Source organism: Poecilia mexicana, unplaced genomic scaffold, assembly GCF_051168715.1.
Source record: "Poecilia mexicana isolate PSO_F unplaced genomic scaffold, ASM5116871v1 scaffold_6, whole genome shotgun sequence".
NCBI classification, from domain to species: Eukaryota; Metazoa; Chordata; class Actinopteri; order Cyprinodontiformes; family Poeciliidae; genus Poecilia; species Poecilia mexicana.
In genome coordinates, this window is record NW_028263375.1 from 12,047,215 (window position 1) to 12,066,714 (window position 19,500).

Genomic DNA, 19,500 nt, shown 5'->3' on the forward strand with positions numbered 1-19,500 from the left:
TTGAAGATTGCATGTAGAAATCTGGCCAGAACTGTAGCGATTGTATTCTTTTTCTTTGTGTTTTAGTTGTGAGATCCTACAAAGTGCCTGTATCTATATAATACACACTGTTAGTAAGACATGTGAGCAGTGACTGAAAAACTACCTTCATATTTGATTAAATGTATTGTTTCTTTTTATAATTAACATTAAAAAAAGGAGTATCTGGGAAACTGAATGTTCCAGAATAAATTTGTATAATTTAGCTATAAGTGTTCCGACACTCCTTAGACAACTACACAAAATACACATTAACTTCCTTAGGAATTCTACATTCACGTAAGCAATGTGATAATATTTAATCATCGACAAGGATGCAGCGTTAGTCAATCCGCCCTTTCACATCTTATCGGACACACCTCCACAAAGGGATGATAAAGTACCACAGAATCTCCTTCAAACTGTAAACTGCATTGATGAGAGATCACCTGCCCTGTCGCCTCTGAGCAAAGAGATGACTTACACAAAGCTCCAGAAAAGGTGGACTTTTTTGTGGACCACCTTTCTCAGCCTGGCTTGTTTGTTCCTTTCCTTTGTTTTTTGGGAAACCGCCATTGATAGAAGTTCGCCCTCTCAATTTCATATCCCGGAGCAGTTTTCCGCTGACCTGCCTGGCTGTTTAGCTATCATCACTGGAGATGTAGAGGGCACCAAGGCTGAAGTAGAAGAGCTTCTAGCATCCAGGAGTAAGAAAACAACTCTTTCTGAGGATTTCTACATTAATGCAACAAAGGATTGTGCAGCTTACATTGAGAACAGAGGCTTCGTTACAGTGCCTTTAAGTGAGGAGGAGCTAAATTTTCCCATTGCATACTCCATGGTGATCCACGAGAAGATAGAGATGTTTGAACGACTCCTACGATCTATTTATGCTCCGCAGAACATCTACTGCGTCCATATTGACCAGAAGTCTTCCCTGTCTTTTCACAGGGCTGTGAAGGAAATAGTTTCCTGCTTTCCCAATGTTTTTGTAGCCAGTAAATTAGAAAGTGTTGTGTATGCTTCATGGTCCAGAGTGCAGGCAGATCTGAACTGCATGAAAGATCTGCTGCACTCTGAAGTTCGGTGGAAATACCTTTTGAATACCTGTGGGACAGATTTTCCCATCAAAACCAATAGGGAGATGGTGATGGCTCTGAAAGTCCTCAATGGGAGGAACAGCATGGAAACTGAAGTCACCAGTGTCTCCAAGAAAGGTCGCTGGCAGTACCACCACAATGTCGCCAACGGCGTCATCAGAACGGACGTGAGAAAAAGCCCGCCGCCCATCAGTAGCCCAATGTTCTCAGGAAACGCCTACTTTGTGGTCTCTAGGGCCTTTGTGAAATACGTGATGCAGAACGGAGAGGTTCAGAAATTCATGGAATGGGAAAAAGACACATACAGTCCAGACGAACACATGTGGGCCACCCTGCAGAGGATGTCCTCGGTTCCTGGATCAACGCCCCCAAACGGCAAATATGACACATCGGACATGATGGCTCTCGCCCGAGCTGTCAAGTGGTCTTATTTAACAGGAGACGTGAAAAAAGGAGCTCCGTACTATCCATGTATGGGGACCTACAGGAGAGCCGTGTGTGTGTACGGCGCCGGCGACCTCCTGTGGCTCCTGAGACAGCAGCACCTCTTTGCAAATAAGTTTGACCCAGAAGTCGATGACATTTCCATCAGGTGCTTGGAGTCAGTTCTGCGTTTCAAAGCTTTGGGTCATGACCCCCTGGGTTCTCTGCAATATCCAAACCTCTTGTAGAATCTAAAATGTATATAGTTTTCTTTTCAAATGGAGCAGGTGAAGTTTGAGAAGCTTCGTACCTTATTGCAATAGAACATCTGATTGGTATTAGCTGGTTTAAGATTCTCACAGGGTGATGACCCCGAGTAAACATACAAGGTCAGTATCATCAGTGAAATGTCAAAAATAAAAATTTTTTATTTTTATTACTGGCTGTTAAACACATTTTATTGCAGATGTAATGTTATCTGTAATGTGTTTGATGTGCAAATTTGTCTTTCTTGTAGGCAAATAAAATGCAATTGCTTCCTGCTATGAGCAGGAAGCAAATATGCACAGGTGTACATATTTAACTTTACTTATTGTGTCAGAATGGTATTCAGTTTCTTATGCAATGTTCCAAATCTTGAATTTCAATAAAATCTGCACATTTTGTGGATTTAATTTGTGGTAATAAGAATCTCCAAAGTGGTAAACATTTTTGGAATTCCACAACTATGCATGAATACAGTTAACATTTTTTTCCTTCCAATAGTTAGATTGAAGTCCTACATGAACTACAAAGTCACCTTTAATACAGTTTGTACAGCTGATTTAATAACCTGACATTTGGTCATTCTAGCATGCGACCTGGGCACAAGATGGTAACCTCGCCATTGTCGTCTTACTTTATATATTAATCATAATTGGGGCTTGGACAGCAATGTTGGCAAGTTAAAATTTGTTTTTAGGAAAAACCCCATTATAAACTTTATGAGCTAAAAGTAGATGTACGATTAACACGGTCTCTGGTTGCTTCTTGACCACTTCAAAAAGAAACTGGTCGACAGAATAAGCATTAAAAACAAGTGTACATATGTAAGACATAACTGAATAAAATGTAACATCTTTAGATAAATGTACTTCTCAATTTTCCACAAACCCTGTATACATGGATATTTAATCTAATTTGTTTCAGGCTCTTTCCAACAACCAGAAGGCACATCCCAGTGAGGGCCAACAAAATAAAGCTTTATTTTCCCCAGGTGAAATTTTAACAGAACATCAGCAATGAACAGTGGAAAAAAAAAAAAGGTGCTGCCAACACTTTACATAAAATGCCACTCTGTGAGTTTGACACCTATAAATTGCAGTTTAAAAATCAGTTCATAAAAATATATTAAATTTCTCTCCTTTAACACCCTGAATATAAATATATATTTCAATGTAACAAAGCAGAACATGCAGCAACCACTTGTAATAAAGTGTCAAATAGTGAGGATTTAACTAAAACAGGTGTGTCTTAACATGGGGGACTAAAAGGCAAATTACAATATTTCGAACAGCAAATATTGGGCAAAGTTATAAGGGTTAGGTTGTTTGATAAGAAAAAAATACAGCAAAAATGTCTGAAAATGTAACAGCATAGATTAAAAAATGCACTCTAGGTGCAGAAAAAAAAAATCTCCTGTAACTGAGCAGAACCTAAACATGAGGACAGGAGTCGGAGAGATTGAGACTCCTCATGTGGCGCTGTGAAATGGTCACTCAGGAACAGCAGCAGCAGCCATCTCCACCTTCCCAGATATTTCCTGGTCAACTCTGCAGAAACATTCAGAAGTCAGCTGTGAGTCTGGGGAGGTATCGATGCAATCAGTCAGGATCAGCTTACAACAATGACCTCTAAAAATATAACTTTTTGGGAATCGCACCCTGAAATGTGTTCAGACTGGGATAAATGTAAGAAAAATAAAAATCCTGTCTAACATGTCCCCCCATCTCCGTTTTAAAATTCAATCATTTGTCCATATGCAGCTTTTTACAAGATTGTGGATCAAGCCAGTTTAGACTTTCAAAAACACATTTTAGGCAGTTGCTGGTCAACTGATTTTTTTTTTTGGCTTGACCTAAAGATTCACATTTAGAAAATGTTCAAATCATACCTCTTTTTACATACCTTTCATTAAAAATAGACAAATTTTAGTTCCCCTAGAAAGTCAATAAATACCAAGTGTACATGGCAATGTTTTGATTTCCTTAGAGAACACACAAGTGTCTTAAGAACCAATCTATGCATTTACTGGACATCCATCTTCCAGCTTATTGGAAAGTGCGGTAAATCAAATTAATGCATTTTATGCGTCTCAAATGGATTTTAGCTGTTATGTATCAATCAGGCCAATTTCAGTTGAGGTCTGACCTACTGGTTCAGATTTGGACTCATCACAATTTCACTCCAAATAAAAGCAGAACAAAGCTGCAAGTTTCTTGATAGAGGTGGCCATTTTCAACCCAACAAAAAATGAAGGAATTGGAGAAATGTGCATAAGTCCTTAATATTTCTAGGAGCCCGTTAGTCTTAATGTCAAGAAGTTCGTAATGTGCAACTCCTCACAAGAACTTTTGTTTTAACGGGTTATAAACTGAAAACTTTTCTGTCCTTCACAGTTAAATAACGTTATACTTTTCAATCAGTTATACTAATCACAGCAGCAGCTGAACATTAATCACTTATCAGGAAAGAGCAGTACATTTCCGAGTGCAAGAGGAAAGCTGACAAACGATCCATTTACCAAAACATCAGTGGGGAGCAGGAGTGCAGGGAGTGAGTCATGCAGAAAGCTGTGAGCGTGAACAAGCTGGGCGTTCAGTGAGGGCCACTTACTGACAACCATGTGAGGACACGGTTAATGTGCAACAGTGCAACCACACACACCACAATGACGGGGACAAACTAGTTCCTTGTGGCACTAACTTGGACAAAAAAAAAAAAAACAACTAACCAAATATAAACTGCAGCAACTCTAAACCTGTTTGCTTTTTGGGCTTTGTTTTAAAAAGAAATAAGTGCCAGTAAGTGTGACATCAAGAAAATCTGTGTACAGTTATTTTAATATAAACTGTTTAAAGTTGCTACATTACTTTCTAAACTGGGTAAGAAAATGTATATTCTGAAATACAAAAAGCCTTTTGCAAAATGTAAAGACTGACAATATTTGTAAACAATTAAAAAAAACTATATAGAATAAAATTATGCTGCTAACTTTGCATTGCTGGCTCAGACAAGAATTTAGCTGGTTAAACATTCACCAAGCCACCTATTTTAATGAGCAGACATTCAGTCTGTTTATTTGGAATTTAAATCACATCAGCTGAGATTTGCAGAGGAGATCGTCTTTCCTTTAAGAGAATAGGTGTCTTGGTGCGTTTCTGCAAGCTATCTGATCAATTTATTGTTAGTTTCACGAAATACAAAAGGATGCAGAAACTGACCCTTGGTCAAAGAGCAAATACCTTTTATTGCTTTTCCTATTTTTTTCAGCATCAAACCTTAAGAGGGGCAGGAAAACTGGTTTAAGCAGAGAAAATGTAGACAACGAACACCAACAAGAGAACAAAACATGCAGAATGTTTAGAGATTCTCAGTTTTTGAGCAGTATCTTTTAAAAAGAGTGGAGACTAACATGAAGACTACGTGCGTTTCATCTATTCACAATATTTCACAAATATCTTTCCTATTGTATAGACACAAATTGTATATTTTTTATTATTTTTTTTCCCCAGACCTAAAAAGCTTTAGGTCTGGGGAATGATAGATCTAAGCTGTTAGAGCCTAGATTTCATCCCAGTGCTAAAAAATTCTGTGAACTAAATGCTTGCTCTAATTTGAAGCTAATGTCTACATTAATGCAGATCATGATTTTTCAATGATCGGCATCCGACAAAAATCCTTCGAAGTACCGTATTGTAAACTGAAGCGGAACCAGCTAACTGTTGACGTAAAAAAAAAAAAAAAAAAAAAAAAAAAAAATACACTGATAACTGGCAACTGTGTACCGACGGTGCAGGCTAAAAGTGCTTTTAATCATAGCTTGGTTCCATCTTTTTTTAACATCTTACAACATATTTAAAAAATGAAGTAGTCTTACTCTACAAGTCTGAGGAGAGTGTAAAAGTGAGTGATGACTACAAAGAGGAATGTAACGGTGTAGCAAAAAGAAACTGAAATTCAACACTTTGGAAGCAGTAGGAGATCGCCTTTGAGCGACTAAGATGCTGATGTGTCTGGTTGAGTAGCGAGCAAACAAAATGCAATTCAACACTTTGTATTGGCAGTGCATATACAGCTGCCTTCTTCCACTTTTTTCCCATTCAATGATTACAAACTTCGTTGAGTTTTATGTGATAGAGCAACACAAAGTTGTAATTTTTAAGTGAACGGAAACAATCCATGATTTTCTTTTACAAATAAAGTCGAAGGTTGGCTCTGCATGTGTATTATGCCAAATAAAATCCTTCTTGCCTTCACAAGTGGACTTACCAGAAACAGAACCAGTCTTATCTACTTTGATCTCAGTACAAATACAGCTGGATTATTTTATAGTGTTTATCAAGCAGCATCATGAAGACCAACGAACACATCAGACAAGTCAGGGAGAAAGTTGTGGAGAAGGAGAGCAATATTGAGAGAAGCAGCCAAGAGGCTCATGGTAGCACTAGAGGAGCTGTAAAGACTCAGCTCAGGTGGGACAATCTGTTGTCAGGACAACCATTATTTGTGCAGAGGGTATCCCCATCCATCTTCAAGCAACTGTTGAAGATTTAGCAGCTCATACCCTCTCCTGTATTTTGTTTCTACTGAAAACAAAGTGAGAATTCAACCTTCATAAAGTTATAAATTGAACTGGAAAAACTAAACCGAACAGCGTTCGTGTGTTTTATACTCACTGTTTGATACATTCTGGTATGGCCACGTACTCCATAGGGACAAGCTCAGCAAGGTCTTTCAAGCTGTACACATACTTGACTTTCTGAGAAAACTTGGAGCTGCAGAAGGAAACAGAAAAGGCACAATACAAATATTTTCGCATCAATCATTTCAATTTTTCTAATATTTATACCCACAACATACCTTATGAAGGGTTTTGTGAGTGCCAGCAGGGTACGAATGAACCAGGAGGGGTGGACAATTATCAGCGATTTTAGATTTTTCCGTAGCCTATACAACGAGACCAGTCAGAGGTTAAGAAAGCTCAAATTAACCATGGTCTCCTAAGTGGACTAAACGAAAATGGTGACATCTCTATTTTACTTATGACAACAGCGTCTTTTTTTAGAGTTGTGCTGAATTACCTGCGATCGATCTGCTGGTAGCACTTTCTGAGCCAGCCAACAGCTGGCATCTTTTTCCGAGATGTTGCCCCATTCAAATATACAATCATGTAATTCTCAGCAACCAGCAGCTCCAGTGTGCCAATGACATACCTGGAGAAGAAATCACATGTTAAGTAATCGTTTCTAATACCGGCTGTAAGATCCCAATTAATTCACAGACTCTTACTTGAATAAATTATCCATGATGTATCTGTAGTTTGGTTGACCGCTCTCAGGCATGAAGCAAACGGCAAACACAATGATGGCATTCAAACCATCTCCGTAATAACCTGCAGACAACATAACATGTATAAATGTTTTTTTAAAGTGAGAAAATGTGGAATACTAAAACCATCAAACTCAAGTCATTGTTCTTTGTGAATGGCAGTAAGATTACACTGACCCCCATGGCTGATGACTTTCTTGTAAGGTTCAATGGCCTTCATGTCCACTCTGTGATCTTGATCTCCAAAACGGAAAATCCTCCATCGTCGTCCTTCTTCCCGCTCCTCTGTGGCTGAATATTCCTGGACTGAATCGACAGTTTTCTGTAGTATTTCTGTGGTTTTTGGTTTAGGAAGATCATCTGAAAGAAAAAAAAAAAAAAAAAAAAAAAAAAAAAAAAAGTAGCTAAATATATATTTTAGCAAACAAATAAATTAAGCCATTTGATATTTGTGTGATTAAAATCAGAGCATTTTTCATCAAGTATACATTCAAATCTTTAGATCATTTTCCTCATGCTCCAATTACATCCAGTTGATCATCTGTATCTTAACATGCTTTGCTCTCAGATTAAAATCCAACAATCATAGCTGCAGTTCATCATCTCTTTCCAGGCCTTTTATTAGGAAGATGAAGGGAAAAAAAAACAAAACAAAAAAAAAAAAAAAGTATTTTTTTCATAATGCATACAAAACATCACATGACAACTAAAATTGACAAACGCTAAAAGTAAGATATTTACATACTCTGTAGAAAAGCAAACTACATATTTTCTTTCACCACTATCAAAATAGTTATAAAGTGATATTTGGAGGGTACCAATATCACTTCATAAAGATGTAATCTTAGTTTCATGGAAAATTTGTGGGCAGGACATGGAGTCTGTTAGCACAGCTGCCTGCAAACCTGACTCAGTTTCAGCCATTCTGTTAGGAGGAATTAGCCAAAATTACTACAAACTACTGAGAGGTCAGTAACAGGAATATTCTGCTAAAGCAACCAAAACTAAAAAATGTTCCTAACCAAGTTCCAGGTTTAAATGTTCTTTAAAAATTAAAGTTTATTAATGTTTGAGACAGTGTGCTTACATTTTTATGCTGTAAACATTACTTGTAGCTCAAAACATCACTGTTTATTGCAATAACTTGTGGCACAATTTATTGTCCAACAAAAGTTATTGTGACAAACCTGTTCTGTCTGATTTAATTTCAGACAGTGTGGAAAAAAAATTATTCCAATATAAATGTATGTAAACACCTGATTGCACCGAATTGTTCTTCCCAGAAACACCCTAGGAACTTCTGTGTGTATTTTGTACATCTATTGCCACACAGCGTTTCAACATTTGAGACAAGTATTTGGATGATCGCAAAGTCAAACTACACAAATAAATTCAACTGAAACACTTATATGGGAATGTTTATACAGTAAGCCCATCTACAATATACAACAAATTTAAAATTTCAATATTGATTTGTTTTCTCCTTATCTGGTCCATATTTTCCACTAAGAGACAAGCTATTCTCATTGTATCATCTACAGCAGGGGTGTCGAAATCCAGTCCTCAAGGGCCGGTGTCCTGCAACTTTTAGATGTGCCTCTGCTGCACCACACCTGAATAGAATAATTAGGTCATCAGCAAGGCTCTGGAGAACTTGTCGACACAAGGAGGAGGTAATTAAGCAGTTTCATTCCAGTGTTTTGTGACGCATCTAAAAACTGCAGGACAGCGGCCCTCGAGGACTGGAGTTTGACACCCCTGATCTACAGGATTTATTTAAATGCATGCCCTTAAAAAGAGAAAACATAAGATGGTGAATATATTGAAAATAAACCATTTCTGAAGTGATAAACTTAGTACCTTTGAAAATGAACATTTAAAATAAAAAAACGAGGCAAAAATAATCAAAATAAAAGCAAGAAATATAACATGTGGGAGAAAGTACATTCAAACAAGTGAAGAGATGATTGGGATAAAGGATTTGATTTACTTGTGGTTTGTAAAACATAAATGAAGTCTGTCCAAGAACTCTTACCACAGGAAGAGAAAAACCTGCTGTTGGGCTGCAGCCTGTTTCCAGGCAGACATAGGAAACAACTCTTCCAAGTGAGAAAGAGGAATGCAGCAATGTGGGAACAAGAACAACAAACAGCATTTTAAACAGAGTTGAGGAGGTAAGCTACCAAAAAAAACCCTAAAAAGTCTGAAGGACAATGTTTATAGATGAAGTTTAGCAAAACGAGACCAGGCAGCTTCCCATTTCAAAACTGAAGTCTAGCTTCTCAGAAGATCTCACATGCATGTAGGTGCTGGTGGTGAAGCTTGAATATAAAATCTGATATTTTTCATACTAAATTCAATTTTAGTAGATTTTCTTGATTTTTCTTAAAAAAAAAAAACATTACAAAAGTATTTACAAACGCTGGTTTTTATTTCCATTATTCTTTCAGCGAGTTGACCTGAATTCAAAGTTCAAATACCGTATTTTCCGTACTATAAGGCGCACCTAAAAACCTTCAATTTCCTCAAAAGCCGACAGTGCGCCTTATAATCCGGTGCGCCTTATATATGGACCAATATTGAGCCACAACAGGTCTAGCAACGGACCTTACCACAGGGGCCGCATTTCATTGGCTAATGCCCATTTTACGTCACAGCGCAGCTACCACGTGCGTGACCGTCTCACAAACACAAGCTACAGTACTAAACACATGCTAATGTACATTGTGGACCATCAAAACCATGAATGCCGACTTACCCAGCCTTGCAAGAACAATAGGCATCAGTGATCTTGTCCACAGCTATATGCTGAGGGTGTGAGGATCTGCTGTTTTCCTCATCTGTCGGTAGCTTTTAAATGTGACACGCACAATGTTAGAGGCATCCCGTGGCTCAAACACCTTGATGTCGTCCAAAAAAGATGACATGAACTTGTTGGTTCCCCTGTCCATTGTCGTGGCTGATATTTTGTGAAAATCCGGCAGAAATGCTACGCTAATTAACTCAGATCGAAATGAAAGACCTCATGTTTACACAGACATGCAGTAAGCTGCTTACGTAGTTGGTCCACTACGGTTCTTTTTCCCCCGTAGAAGAAGAAATGCGCGGTGCATGCTGGGATAGTTGTCAGAACGTTGGTTTGTTAATAAAGTTTGATAATACATTTAAAGCCAGGGGGGGAGGGGCAGGGGAAGAGAGACAGAGACTCTCTGCAGCATGTCGGTTGGTCTGTGTTACCCAGAAAGCAGTTGGGCATAATATCGCAACACCAACACCGTGAGTGAAACAACTGGGCCAGCCTACTATATAAAGTACTCGGGGACCAGTTCTTTATAAATGTGGATGTGTAATAATAGAGTATGACGCGTCTATTCTATGCGCCTTATAATGCGGTGCGCCTAATATATGAAAAAAGTCCTACAATAGGCCATTCAGTGAAGGTGCGCCTTATAATCCCGTGCGCCTTATAGTGCGGAAAATACGGTAAATAGAATCTGTGAAACACACTTGACAACCAAGCTGGTAGGCCCTGGCTAGGCTGACAACACTCTGAACTATGGAAATCAAGGAGGGGGAAAAACTGAAATCTTCAAAAAACTGAAAACTCAATCGATAAAATCTATTTACCACCCAGCCCTACATGCATGTTCCCAAGAGTTCATCACTTTTTCCATCACCATGTTTACTGGGGTTACTTTGCCATTCTGTTAGTAAGGCAAAGTAAAACAATCAGTGTTACAAGAAACAATAAGACCAACACAGTGCTTTTTACCTTCCCATTCAAACTCATTGCTGTTGTCTGAAGGCGTCTCCATGTCATCCAGGTCCAGATCTGTAATTTCCTCCAGCTCATCAGAGAGAAGAGAACCTTCGCTGCGGTCCAGAGTCAAACTCATGTCTGGAGCGGACAGTTTTTTCTTGGCCTTCTTGCTTTGGTCCTCTCCATAACCTGGGACAGATAACCGTTAGTAGTTCTATTATATGTGCAGCCATTTTAAAAATAGACTAAATAATTAATTTTGAATGCAATGACTAAAATTATATTTTGAAAAAAATAAAAAAAATAAAAAAACAGAAAAAAGTCCAACTAAGACTCAGGAGTCCTCAAAGATTTAACTTAAAAATTAAGATCTGAAACAACATTTTAAAAAGTTCAGATTTTTTGTTATTTGTACAGCAATATGAAGTGCATTACTGCGTTATGATTACCAGGGTCTCTCTCTTCAGAGGTTCCAGAAAAAAACTCATCAAGCTCCTCTTCCTCTGGGAGGGGCCTGATGAAAAATAAGTTAATAATCTTAACTTTAGTACTTTCTGATTTTCAAATTTTTGCCCATAATGTGGGCAAAAGGGACTATGCATAAAACATTTTATACTGCATCTGGGCATCTCAGTACCTTGGGAAGTCTTCATCTTGCCACTCTTCCTTCAGCTCAACTCCTTCCATTCTCAGACGAGCTTCTGTAGTGGCGACTGACTCTTGCCGCTCCAAGCTGCTTGTGGAGGAGGGGGGACACAAACAAGAATTCAACATTTCATAGTAAACTGAACCTAATTGCTAATAAACAGGACTTTTGTAGAATAAAATGGGCAGAGTTCAAGAGCTAGCCACCACAGATTATCTGTAAAATGTAAAGACATAATTGGGTTTTTTTTTTTTTTTTTTTTTTAAAGGTAATGCATACAGTCTTAATGGGATTAGTCAGGAAGCCTTAAAGTTGAACTCATTTGCCAAAATACCACAGTGCTATTTGTTTTGGGGTTACCAAGTCAGACACTAGGAGCCTGTTTTTAAAGACACTGGTGCACTGAGGATAAAATAATTTCATCAAGTAAACTGGGACCAATTTAGCCTTTACTGAAATCTAAGGTAAATTAAACCTTCCTTCAGGCTCACTGAAAGCCTGATCTGTTGATAGTCTCAAAGAAAATTAGCAAGTTTGAAAGTCTACGTTGTATAGCTTCCTTTTAAACCAAACTGATGTGCTAAACCAGTGTTTCTCAACCCTGGTCCTCACCACCCCCCTTGCTCTCCATGTTTTAGATGTGCCTCTATTCCAGAACAGCTGATTCAAATGATTGCATGACCATCAATCATTTGAATCAGCTGTTCTGGAATAGAGGCACATCTAAAACATTGGAGTAGCAAGGGGGAATGCCTAACTGGTGAGGACCAGGGTTGAGAAACACTGTTAAACTGATTCCCTACTATGCATAATGAGCATAAAACAGATTAAATTTTAAATGCAAGTAATTATTGCTGAGCATAGGTAGGTTAATCATAACATTTAATATTCAGAAGCCTCCTAAAGTAATACATGGAGTAACCACAACACTAAACATTCAAGAGAAAGCACCATAATACTCATATGTGACACTGTGAGGCCAATTATCCTACAATACTCTTAGTCCCATGTTTAAGCATCAAGTCAAAAGCTTCAGCTTGTAACTGGTCTCCTAATCAGGTATTTTGCCATTTGAAAGCTTACCAGCTTCTGCTAAGAGCTCAGTTTATAAGCCATATGCCTAACTAATGATAAATGTGGAATTTATACAGAGCCCCCTTTAATAGGCTACAACAATGTATTTGTGCTTGTACAGAAATTCCACAGATTTGGTATTTAATGTCAGAATAAACCCATTTAGGCATCTGATTAGAAATGGCAATAATATCTACACAACCCAACAGCTGAAATGGGTAAATTGCTTCCTTCAAAGGAAAACTGCAAAGTGGAAAGACTAATCGTAAGCTACTTTAGCAAAATAAGGAAGCTAAACTGCAAAAAAATAAGTAAAAAAAAAAAACTTGAATCACAACACTGAGCTTACATAAAGCCACATAAGTCACCACACAATGTCTATTTATATGGAAATGTAAAGGTGAAGTTAAACTGTGAAGATGTCTGTGCGAGATGTCAAACACACTAATGTGCCGTTTTGTGATTTCATTAGAAATCCAATACCTATTTTCCCCACACAGAACATCTGACTTTTTTTTTTTTTTTTTTTTAATGTGCACTGATTTCTTACAAGTTCTTACCGCTTGTCTTGATATGCACAAGCAGGAAGAAAAACAAAACCTACTTCCTCAGGTGATCAGTGTACAAAGCTGTGGTGAATTGTAAATATTGTAAACAATGAAAATTGTAGAATAGAAATGACCTAAACCATTCTTACAGGTTTTGGTGTTCTCACACATGTAAAATCCCATACTTTTCTGGTAGGTTCATCTTAAAATTCATACACTTGGTATGAATTTTTGACAGATGTATAATGGGAGTTTGCATATGGTACCAGCAGAAACCAAAAACTAGAAGGAATGATGAGGAAGGAAACAAAGAAGAAGCACTTTAAAGAAGTTATTTAAAACACACTTTAATATTTAGGAAACCTTTATTCTGTTGCAAGAATTTAAAGAGCTTTTTTCAGCATCATGACCTCCTTAGGACAAAATGCATGTAAAGTATATGAACTGGTCAAAGTCTTACTGAATTATTTTATGCTGCTTAGATTCTTCAAAACGCCAACTGTGATTTGTTATGAATGGTTGCCGCAGGAGATTAAAGAATTCCTCAAACAAGATTGACAAAAAAAAAGAAAAAAAAGCAACCCTCCGGGTATGTGTTTGATGAGGGAATGATAATTAAAACATGATGTAAAACTCAAAAAAGTCATTTTTACATAATACTGCCTCTTTAAATCTTTGCTTCATTTGAAAAAACAGGTAGTTTTCCCAAAAATAAAGTCATTGTGAAATTTATTTTCATCACATGTTTAAAGATAATATGCTATAAAAATGCTGCTAAAACCAGTCTGGTCACAGGAACCCAATAGTTACCACTCTAATAAACATCAGCATAAACATATCTAAATCTGATTACATTTGCCATCGATTGATCTGAAATCAACAAGCTTCTTGAGGCAGAATTTGAACCACAACATATCAAAGAATTCAATTTAGATAGATCTTTTCGTTTGGAATCATTTCAGTTAGTATGGTATTCTTGTGATTTAACTGTAGCTGTCCGAGTAAAAGTTCAGTGAAAATGCTTGTGTAGATGGACGGGACTCGAAATTATTTTGGGGTGATTTCATACACTTTCACAGTACTAGGAGGTCTTATAAAAGAAGCGGCATTTGGAATTACTAAGTAAAACTGCAATGACACATCATTTGGAAACCTAGATCACCAATTGGAGCTTCAATGCTTCTCATCCATTGACTTTTAGCTGTGAGCATCGTCTATATTGAGTAAGCAAGTTTTTAAGTATGCATGATTTTAAACTAGAAGTTACTTTCTGCTCCTTCTGAGAAATAAACCTGATGAACAGACAAGTACAAGGAATTCCACTATAAATATTTTGCTGTAAACTGTAATTTGAGAAATCAATTTGTTTCTTTAATGCCATTCAATTTTTGAGTAGCAATTTGAATCCAGCTCGTTATAAATTGCATGAGCTGAACTTATGTCTTTGGGAATTTAAATCATGCTGAGAATTCTTTAGACCTTCCTAAACGAGTTTATGCTTTCTTAATTTCGAAATAATCTCTCTATTTTTGTTACATTTTCAACAGCGAGAATAAGGGGAAGTTCATGTAGGAACAAACATGCAGACTAATGAAAAATGGGTATGGTTAAAAGGGGATCTGCGCCCTGACAGAAATGTTTTCTTTCAAGACACCTGACAAGGTTAACTGGCACTGAAGAATTTCTAGCTTAAAAAAAAGAAAAAAGAAACAAACTTCCGAAAATGTTTAAAAAGATGCATACCAGTTATTTTGATTTAAATTCTGGTGGGATGTGAAATTACACACATGTTAACAGTTTAATCAATACACACCTTCCTGATACTTCTGGCGGTGAATGCGGCTTGGGAAGGCTAACCGGGGCAGAGCTTCCTCCTCCAGACTGTTTTTGCACTTTTCCTGGCGTTGTCCTTGTTTTGGTCACATTTTCTCGACGAGATTTTTCGCGATTTTCCAACGCTGAGGCTGAGCTACCCTGTAAATCCTGGTCACTCTCCATTCTCGACTCTCCGGAAGACGAGAGACTAGTTGTCTGTCTGTTTCCCAAATCCCCATCAGTCCTGCTGGGTGTGACACAATCTGAGTCGCTATTGTTCAAACTTGTATTACTTGCACCCTTCAACACTTCACTTTCTTTCACGTCCGATGCCATGAGTCCTTTTACTAGGTTCCCTTGGTGCTGACGCGATTCAGAGGGGGTTTGTTCAGAAAAATACTCCAATCTTCTTATATTTCCTATGATAGTCAAAAAGCCAAAGTGGATTAGCAACTTTTTCAGAAGTTTGTTGCTAACGGACTAGCTCTAGGAAACCGCAAACTAGCCAAGCGACGCGTTGCCAAGATGTTTGTAAATCAACATACCTAATAAGCTAAGTGTGAAATATCACACCGTGTACTTAGATTTGATCACCTTTTCTGAACGCGTCACAGTAAGAAGCTAGTGGTCTGAAAGTGTGCTAGCTTTGCACAAGCAGCAGTACGCAGTGATCCTGCTTATCAAGTTTCCTTCCTCCAAGTCACAATGCTCTCCCCTCTATTGCGGACGTTAACAAACGTTAGTCACGTTAGCTTTCTCGGCTACGTAGAGCTAACTTAGCCGGTAGCTGAGGCTAATAACAGTTAAGTTTTGGACCAAACGTCTACTCTAAGCGGAATATATGTTCAGCCGCTTACTGTACACAGCTATTCATTTGTTCAGGAAAATTAGTAAATAGCGGTAGGTTGAACTTGCCAAAGCTCCAGGCTCCTCGACGTACGGTTGCAACCATGGACGGTTAAATGAATATTAAGCGCGTGGGCATTTATTAAATAGGTGACTGGAGGGAGGGGACGAGGGGGGCTGGGGGACGGGGGGGGGGGTCTGCTTTCACTTTCCACAAATACAATTTCTTGCTTTATTTTTACTCAAAGAGGTACATCTTTATTTATATGTTAGACTAGCCTCTCCTGGATTTAATCTCATTGATTCAATTACAATATTAAAATACTCCAATCTGAAAGGGAAACTTAATGTAATTTATATACACATTTTTTTCAAAGTGATTACGGATGATTCTGGACAGGTGGGATCTCCAGTAGTAGCAGTTCATTGTACAGCAGGTCAGAAGAAGCCCCTGCCTAAGAACACACTGCTGTCATATTATGAAAAGGATAACCCATCCATTATTTTATTTTATAAAATAATGGATTGCTGGTGTTTACAAAGATCAAATGTCATGGCAAATTACAGTACACAAGCTAAAGATTAACAAAATAATAATAATACAATACAGCTATACAGTTTGGAAAACATATTGAGTCATATTGAATAAATTAAAATATCATGGGGCTTGTTTGTTAGATCAAAAATATCTTTTGAAAATAATAAGCAGGTATTAAACATACATTTCATTAAGCCCATATTTCTGTATTTTCTGTTTTTACTAGTTTAATGTAATAATCTAAATGTGTTTTCATTAGCTGTCAGTGGAAAACCATTATAATAAACAGCAAAGGCATGGAAAAATCAGTCTGTGTGTAATAATATATGTAGTGTTTCACTCGGTGAACTGAGTTATTGAAATAAATTCAATTTTCAGTGACATTATAATTTATTGACTATAGCTGTGTATATTAATTATGTTGTTTCTATACCGGGGTGTCCAAAGTCGGTCCTTGAGGGCCGGCATCCTGCATGTTTTAGTTCTCTCCCTGGTGGCACAACCTTTTCAGCATGTCAATGTTCTTCTTAGGCCTTCTAACGAGCCATCATTTGATCCAGGTGTGTTAAATCAGGGAGAGAACTAAAACATGCAGGATGCCCGCCCTCGAGGACCGACTTTGGCCACCATTGTCTATACCAGTGTTTCTCAACCCTGGTCCTCACCGCCCCCCTGCTCTGCATGTTTTAGATGTGCCTCTATTCCAGAACAGCTGAATCAAATGATTGCATGGCCATCAAGTAGTGCAGAAGCCTGTTAATCACCCAGAGATACAATTCAGGTGTGTGGCATAAGGGAAATACCTAAAACATGCAGGACAAGGGGGCGGTGAGGACCAGGGTTGAGAAACACTGGTGTATACTAATAAAATTCTAAAGAATAACATACAAGTTATTCATAAAAACCCTGATATAACACAGCAACTGAATACTCTTTTGAAAATCATTCAGAAAAACAGTATAGTAACCAGTTGGAGTTTACTCGATCTTATGGAAAACTGTGAGAAAATTAGGGAATAAAGACTGAGTTGAATAAGAATAGATGTATGAGTTTGTAATGAAATATACCTTGAAAAGTTGAGAAATACTCAATATATTGGAAAGCAGCTCATAAATAAAAACTAACAAAGTATTCTTAATGCACAAATGGTTTATAAAGAACTTTGTAAAAGGCCCATACATCCCTTTACAAAGGGTACCATACAGTAAAATGTCTCAACTCTAAGACTCTTTGCTCTTCTTGCTGCAGCAGAATAATTTAATGATTTCTTTATTATTTGTAAACAAAGCTAAAGAATAGTTAATGGAACAATTAATGAGATATCTCAGACTTTTTTTAATTGATCCAATTAAAGATGTGGAAAAGCATTTCTAATTGGCTCAATTAAAAAGCCACAAAATAAATGTGTTTATATAATAGTCAATTTCACTGGAAAATGTCTCTATAAAACTATTACGTAGATGAGTATATTCAGTGTTGGAAAATTCCATCTTGAAATATTTTTTAAACAAAATCCCAGCTGTCAATGCTTTGTGCAACTCTTCTGCTAACAGGAAACCCCTGTATTGTTCCCTACAGTATACGTTTCATAAAGTGGGAGCCTGCAGAGAAAATCTTTGACCTCTCCTCTTTGCACAATCTCTCTAGATCATCCAGAGTCTGGGCAACTCTCTTATGCGCTCTTCTCTAATTCTCAACCCACACATTTTCTATGTCACCAAGCCAGAGATGTAAAGTAAAAAAAATAAAATAAAATAAAAGTACTTTGTTCTTGTATTTAAGTAGATTTTTCAGGTATTTGTACTGTACTTTTACTTTTATTTATCTTTCTAAGGCCTTTTTACTTGTACTTCCTACATTATATGAAAAAAAATCTGTACTTTCTAGTTCTTACATTTTCACATAAGACTCATTACTTCCATGATAAAAAAAAAAAGTTAGTACAATTCCAAAAACCCTTGGAATATGATTACAAAATTAGTCATATTATGTTTTTAAAAACAGTTTTTAGCCTCAATAATTAAATGTTACCCCTCCCAGACCAAAAAGCACACATCCATATTTGCCCTGAATATCTGCATGAAATGGTTCGTTCCTACGTGGCGTGCTTCACAGTGACGGTGTTCAGCAGCAGTCAGTGGAAGACAAAAACAACTCTGGCCATTTTGCTGTTTTGTAAACCCCTTTATTATCAATAAAGATGAAAAAAGAAGAAAAAAAAAAGAACAACAACCATGGCAGTTACTATGCTGCCAAGAAAAATAATAAAGTCAGGTTTACAAAAATAGAGAGAAAAAGACAAGAGTGTCTATTTGTAACCCAGATTTTCTCCAATAGAGGTGGATAGACTGTGTGAGATTGTCAACCATTTAGCATAGTTAGCTTAGCTACAGACTACTGTTTGCCTTCATTTCACTAGCATCTAATGAACTAAGGAAAAAAAAGTTACCAACATATTTTAACTTGTCCTTGTACCTCTTACCACACTTAACAACAGGTGAGTCAGACAGCAGCAGCTCTAACCTTGATGCCAGCATAACCTTTAACCCTTGTCCCAGTGAAAAAGGTGAGCGACACTGTATTCGATAACAAGCTAGGTAGCATCATTCCAGTGAGTCTATAGGGATTTCTCTGTGTCTTTGCTCTTTTTACAATATATTTATGAGGTTGAGTAAGGTTGATTGACAGCGCTAAGACCCTCCTCCTAGTTCGGATTGGTTGTTTTTGGCTGAAATGTTGCATTACTTTAGCTAGCAATAGTAGCTCAGGGAGGAGGTGGAGGAGATTGATTTTTTATTTTTTATCTGTCTCATAACAAACTGACATGACATGGTGACAACTTTAACACATATGGAGAAAACATATGTTTTTTATTGAAGTTATATACTGCAATTTGAATGAAATGCAACTACATAGCATTTTTTGAGAGGTCTGGATTGCTTTATTTTCATTTTGCATGTTGACTGTTGCGAGAGACATTTCAATAAGCTAAAACTAATAAAAAAGTGCAAGCAACCTACTTGCATGCAACATGCGGACCCAATTTATCTTTTTGTCATGGGGCCCAAGATTCTTTGGGCCCCATGACAAAAAGTACCAGCAGCAAGCGGCACCCCTTGCTGCTGGTACTTAGCCCAGTTCTG

General features: G+C 37.4%; 2 protein-coding genes across 4 annotated transcripts; one reads left to right on the forward strand and one right to left on the reverse strand.

The window, feature by feature from the left end:
• The first annotated feature begins 325 nt into the window (after positions 1–325).
• gcnt3 (glucosaminyl (N-acetyl) transferase 3, mucin type) lies at positions 326–2,072 on the forward strand. Its single transcript, XM_014990341.2, has one exon. The coding sequence runs from the start codon at positions 494–496 to the stop codon at positions 1,787–1,789; it is 1,296 nt and encodes a 431-aa protein (XP_014845827.1). The 5' UTR covers positions 326–493; the 3' UTR covers positions 1,790–2,072.
• Positions 2,073–2,761: 689 nt separating this feature from the next.
• Positions 2,762–15,944, reverse strand: bnip2 (BCL2 interacting protein 2). 3 transcript variants are annotated; one of them, XM_088006260.1, is made up of 12 exons: positions 15,889–15,944; positions 14,972–15,392; positions 11,528–11,626; positions 11,340–11,404; positions 10,903–11,079; positions 7,308–7,490; positions 7,092–7,194; positions 6,884–7,015; positions 6,663–6,749; positions 6,479–6,577; positions 5,045–5,080; positions 2,762–3,352 (listed from the first exon to the last, which is right to left on the reverse strand). In XM_088006260.1, the coding sequence occupies exons 1-12, from the start codon at positions 15,923–15,925 to the stop codon at positions 3,295–3,297; spliced, it is 1,497 nt and encodes a 498-aa protein (XP_087862386.1). In that variant the 5' UTR covers positions 15,926–15,944; the 3' UTR covers positions 2,762–3,294. The 3 variants fall into 3 exon arrangements, with proteins under 3 accessions (XP_087862386.1, XP_087862387.1, XP_087862388.1); XM_088006261.1 differs by having other exon boundaries at positions 11,528–11,623; positions 15,889–15,942; XM_088006262.1 differs by lacking the exon at positions 5,045–5,080.
• Positions 15,945–19,500: the final 3,556 nt, after the last annotated feature.